Source organism: Oncorhynchus nerka, linkage group LG10 (genome assembly GCF_034236695.1).
Source record: "Oncorhynchus nerka isolate Pitt River linkage group LG10, Oner_Uvic_2.0, whole genome shotgun sequence".
Taxonomy (NCBI): Eukaryota; Metazoa; Chordata; class Actinopteri; order Salmoniformes; family Salmonidae; genus Oncorhynchus; species Oncorhynchus nerka.
Window position 1 is genome coordinate 103,275,975 of NC_088405.1, and position 6,000 is coordinate 103,281,974.

General features: G+C 47.5%; 1 protein-coding gene across 1 annotated transcript in view; it reads left to right on the forward strand.

Moving 5' to 3' along the window:
* heatr6 (HEAT repeat containing 6) overlaps window positions 1-3,650 on the forward strand; it is a 98,399-nt gene extending 94,749 nt beyond the window's left edge. The window contains exons 19-20 of the mRNA XM_065024037.1: window positions 1,845-2,049; window positions 2,364-3,650. Of these exons, the coding sequence (XP_064880109.1) occupies window positions 1,845-2,049; window positions 2,364-3,046 (888 nt within the window). The 3' untranslated portion in view covers window positions 3,047-3,650. The remainder of the gene's footprint in view (window positions 1-1,844; window positions 2,050-2,363) is intronic.
* The last annotated feature ends 2,350 nt before the right edge of the window (window positions 3,651-6,000 follow it).

Genomic DNA, 6,000 nt, shown 5'->3' on the forward strand with positions numbered 1-6,000 from the left:
CAGGTAGGCTAGTTGAGAACACCGTTATTTAACCAGGTAGGCTAGTTGAGAACACCTTTATTTAACCAGGTAGGCTAGTTGAGAACACCTTTATTTAACCAGGTAGGCTAGTTGAGAACACCTTTATTTAACCAGGTAGGCTAGTTGAGAACACCTTTATTTAACCAGGTAGGCTAGTTGAGAACAAGTTCTCATTTGCAACTGCAACCTGGCCAAGATAAAGCATAGCAGTGTGAACAGACAACACAGAGTTACACATGGAGTAAACAATTAACAAGTCAATAACACAGTAGAAAAAAAAAGGGAGTCTATATACATTGTGTGCAAAAGGCATGAGGAGGTAGGCGAATAATTACAATTTTGCAGATTAACACTGGAGTGATAAATGATCAGATGGTCATGTACAGGTAGAGATACTGGTGTGCAAAAGAGCATAAAATAAAATAAATAAAAACAGTATGGGGATGAGGTAGGTAAAAATGGGTGGGCTATTTATCGATAGACTATGTACAGCTGCAGCGATCGGTTAGCTGCTCAGATAGCAGATGTTTGAAGTTGGTGAGGGAGATCAAAGTCTCCAACTTCAGCGATTTTTGCAATTCGTTCCAGTCACAGGCAGCAGAGAACTGGAACAAAAGGCGGCCAAATGAGGTGTTGGCTTTAGGGATGATCAGTGAGATACACCTGCTGGAGCGCGTGCTACGGTTGGGTGTTGCCATCGTGACCAGTGAACTGAGATAAGGCGGAGCTTTACCTAGCATGGACTTGTAGATGACCTGGAGGCAGTGGGTCTGGCGACGAATATGTAGCGAGGGCCAGCCGACTAGAGCATACAGGTCGCAGTGGTGGGTGGTATAAGGTGCTTTAGTGACAAAACGGATGGCACTGTGATAAACTGCATCCAGTTTGCTGAGTAGAGTGTTGGAAGCAATTTTGTAGATGACATCGCCGAAGTCGAGGATCGGTAGGATAGTCAGTTTTACTAGGGTAAGTTTGGCGGCGTGAGTCTCACCACATTCCAGAGTGCAGATATCTTCACCTGCAGCTCTCTGGGTCTGGTTGAGGGGGTGTTGTTGAGCTGGACTATATTTTTGTGTTGACTGGATAAATTCACCCAGCTGGAGGTAAGGCAGGTGGAGCTGGAATAGCAGATGAACAGTTAATTTCAATGAGAGACTCTGTGATGGGAGCTTTGACTCACTTCACATGTCAGTGTAATTGAAGTTTGAGACGTCTGTTCTATCTTAGCAAGCTGTCTAAACTTAACTCAGTCCTTGTAAAGTAAAATTGATTATTGTAATTTATTTTTCTTCTTGGCTTTTAACGTACCTTCAGACTAAACATTACTCTTTCTTTAGCTGGAGAGCATTTGCTGTATAGTTCTTGGGAATAAGAATATTTGGGAATCCTTCCAGAACATTTCAGGTTTTAGGTTTGGAGTTTTGATTTGGAGTGAAGGTTATGTTGTGGAGATATTCTTAATAAGGATGAAGTTACACTGTATGGCCACATGGGGGCATTTTAACGCTGTCCTAGAATAAAAGGTGGCGTTAAAGCAGTGGACTAGTCTGAGAGTAAGCTATATTCATCGTGTCATTTAAATAACCTGTTAAGAAACCCCTCTGCAGTCATGTTGATCTTCGCCTTGAACCAACTCAACTCGTTTTTTAAATTTGTATTATTGTTTTCAAAAAGCACACACATACTGTATATGTCCTGGTGACATAGTTTATCCGACTCTAAATCTATCTTTGTGTAAAAACATGCTGAAAAATTCAGGAGCTCATCTGCTCATGACCTTCTCTTTCTCTGTATTCTCTCTCTTTCCCCTCCCTCTCCTCCAGGTTAAGAGTAATGCGGTGCGTGCGTTGGGGAACCTGCTCCACTTCCTGTCTGTCAGTCAGCTGACCCGGCCAGGGTTCCAGCGCCCCCTGGAGGAGGCGGTCAGCGCACTGGTCACCACAGTCCAATCAGAAGCCACGATGAAGGTCCGCTGGAATGCCTGCTACGCCCTGGGCAACGCCTTCAGGAACCCTGCCCTGCCACTCGGTACACACTGCTCTGACCCTAGTTCACACAGACTTTCTGTTGGCCTCAAAACATTCACTTCACTCATTCACTCCCTTGCTCTCTCGATCTCTCACTCCCTTGCTCTCTCTCGATCTCTCTCACTCCCTTGCTCTCTCTCGATCTCTCACTCCCTTGCTCTCTCTCGATCTCTCTCGCTCCCTTGCTCTCTCTCGATCTCTCTCACTCCCTTGCTCTCGCTCTCTCTCTCGATCTCTCTCACTCCCTTGCTCTCTCTCACTCCATTTCTCTCTCTCTCTCTCAATCTCTCTCACTCCCTTTTTCTCTCTCTCTAGATTCTGCTTCCTGGTCCGGCGATGCATTTTCCGCCCTCTGCTGTGTTGTCACTTCCTGTCAGAACTTCAAGGTGCGCATCAAGTCTGCCGCTGCCCTCTCCGTCCCCGCCTGCCGTCATTGCTACGGTGATGCGGAGCGGTTCGGGGATGTTTGGCGCTCACTGGCCGCGGCGTTGGAACACAGCGAGGAGACGCAGGACTTCCTGGAGTACCGCTACTGTTCCTCTCTCCGACACACACTCACACACACCCTCACACACCTGCTACGACTCAGCCAATCACAGGACATGCCCGCCCTGGGGATGTCGCTCGTCATGGAGGAGGGGAGGGGCTTCAAGGAACACCTGATAAAATACCTGAGAGGGGAGGGGGGGACGGACGGAGGGAGAAGAGGAGGAGGAGGAGGGACGGACGGCGGGAGAGGAGGAGGGACGGAGGGAGTGGGAGGGACGGAAGGAGGGAGAGGAGAAACGGAGGGGGAGAGAGAGCGAAAGGGGGAGGAGAGAGTGAGGACTCTGGGAGAGACGCTGGAGAGACTGAGGAGTCTTTGTGTAGATGGGAGGGAAGAGGGTGATGAAGGGAGGGATAGAGGAGAAGAAGAGAGGAGTGCGTTGGTGGTGGTTGCATTTCTGGAGGACGTTCTGAGGAGTTGTGAGGAGCTGAAGGTCTCCCACTCAGATTGACCTCTAACCCCACACTGTAGCCCAACTCTTGTTTCTCTCCTCATTCCCCTTCATGGATTTAAGAGCAGGATTTGCATGATGGACAAGAGGGGGAGTTTCCACCATATTCCTCACAACAGTCCATTTTAATGAACGAGTGCATAATTAAAGAAGGAAGAGGGGGAACAGAATGGGACTGGTTCAGGAGAGCAGGACAGAGAGATTACCTGTTTCTGGGTTCAGGTGTGGAAGTGTCAACTGTGGAACGGTAAACTGTCACCTGTCCCAGTTTTTTTTATTTTATTCAGCTTACAAAGTAATAAATCAATTATTAATGATGTTAAAGCAGATGGCCTTCTACCGCTAATACTGTTCTTATTAGTACTACTGCTGTTATTATAGTACTATAAGGGATAACACTGCTATTATAGAATTACAGTACTGTTATTACTGTTATATTACAATACTTTTGCTGTATAAGTTGATTATATTACATTACTTTTGGTGTAGAAGTTGATTACAGAACTGTTATTAGTTATATGATTACAGTACTAGCACATTATTGTCATTTGTGCTGTGTGTTTATCATTAAACCGGACCAGCGGGCGCTAGCCTCTATTCCTGATCTCGCGTCCGTGTTATTGATGGTCAATAGCTGACACCTCTACCTCATCAACCCTGTTGTTACCGACCTGTGGCTCTGTCTCTAACAGGATCAGATAGGAGATCAGGTCCAGGAGTCTCTAACAGGATCAGATAGGAGGTCAGGTCTAGGAGTCTCTAACAGGATCAGATGGGAGATCAGGTCCAGGAGTCTCTAACAGGATGAGATGGGAGATCAGGTCTAGGAGTCTCTAACAGGATCAGATAGGAGATCAGGTCTAGGAGTCTCTAACATGATCAGATGGGAGGTCAGGAGTCTCTAACAGGAGTCTCTAAGTCTCTAGGATCAGATAGGGTCTAGAGTCTCTAACAGGATCAGATAGGAGATCAGGTCTAGGAGTCTCTAACATGATCAGATGGGAGGTCAGGTCTAGGAGTCTCTAACATGATCAGATAGGAGATCAGGTCTAGGAGTCTCTAACAGGATCAGATGGGAGATCAGGTCCAGGAGTCTCTAACAGGAGTCTCTAACAGGATCAGATGGGAGATCAGGTCTAGGAGTCTCTAACATGATCAGATGGGAGGTCAGGTCTAGGAGTCTCTAACAGGATCAGATGGGAGGTCAGGTCTAGGAGTCTCTAACAGGATCAGATGGGAGGTCAGGTCTAGGAGTCTCTAACAGGATCAGATGGGAGGTCAGGTCTAGGAGTCAGGATGGGAGGTCAGGTCTAGGAGTCTCTAACAGGATCAGATAGGAGATCAGGTCTAGGGATCAGATAGGAGATCAGGTCCAGGAGTCTCTAACAGGATCAGATAGGAGATCAGGAGTCTCTAACAGGATCAGATGGGAGGTCAGGTCTAGGAGTCTCTAACATGATCAGATGGGAGGTCAGGTCTAGGAGTCTCTAACAGGATCAGATAGGAGATGGGAGGAGTCTCTAACAGGATCAGATGGGAAGTCAGGTCTAGGAGTCTCTAACAGGATCAGATGGGAGGTCAGGTCTAGGAGTCTCTAACAGGATCAGATAGGAGATCAGGTCCAGGAGTCTCTAACAGGATCAGATAGGAGATCAGGTCCAGGAGTCTCTAACAGGATGAGATGGGAGGTCCCAGAGAGATCAGGTCTAGGAGTCTCTAACAGGATCAGATGGGAGGTCCCAGAGAGATCAGGTCTAGGAGTCTCTAACAGGATCAGATAGGAGATCAGGTCCAGGAGTCTCTAACAGGATCAGATAGGAGATCAGGTCCAGGAGTCTCAACAGGAGATAGGAGATCAGGTCCAGGAGTCTCTAACAGGATCAGATAGGAACTCCCAGAGAGATCAGGTCCAGGAGTCTCTAACAGGATCAGATAGGAGATCAGGTCTAGGAGTCTCTAACAGGATCAGATGGGAGATCAGGTCCAGGGGTCTCTAACAGGATCAGATAGGAGATCAGGTCCAGGAGTCTCTAACAGGATCAGATGGGAGGTCAGGTCTAGGAGTCTCTAACATGATCAGATGGGAGATCAGGTCCAGGAGTCTCTAACAGGATCAGATGGGAGGTCAGGTCTAGGAGTCTCTAACATGATCAGATGGGAGGTCAGGTCTAGGAGTCTCTAACAGGATCAGATAGGAGATCAGGTCTAGGAGTCTCTAACAGGATCAGATAGGAGATCAGGTCCAGGAGTCTCTAACAGGATCAGATAGGAGATCAGGTCCAGGAGTCTCTAACAGGATCAGATAGGAGATCAGGTCTAGGAGTCTCTAACATGATCAGATGGGAGGTCAGGTCTAGGAGTCTCTAACAGGATCAGATAGGAGATCAGGTCCAGGAGTCTCTAACAGGATCAGATAGAAGATCAGGTCCAGGAGTCTCTAACAGGATCAGATAGAAGATCAGGTCCAGAGTCTCTAACAGGATCAGATAGGAGATCAGGTCTAGGAGTCTCTAACATGATCAGATGGGAGGTCAGGTCTAGGAGTCTCTAACAGGATCAGATAGGAGATCAGGTCTAGGAGTCTCTAACAGGATCAGATAGGAGATCAGGTCTAGGAGTCTCTAACAGGATCAGATGGGAGATCAGGTCTAGGAGTCTCTAACAGGATCAGATAGGAGATCAGGTCCAGGAGTCTCTAACAGGATGAGATGGGAGGTCCCAGAGAGATCAGGTCTAGGAGTCTCTAACAGGATCAGATGGGAGGTCCCAGAGAGATCAGGTCTAGGAGTCTCTAACAGGATCAGATAGGAGATCAGGTCCAGGAGTCTCTAACAGGATCAGATAGGAGATCAGGTCCAGGAGTCTCTAACAGGATCAGATAGGAGATCAGGTCCAGGAGTCTCTAACATGATCAGATAGGAGATCAGGTCCAGGAGTCTCTAACAGGATCAGAT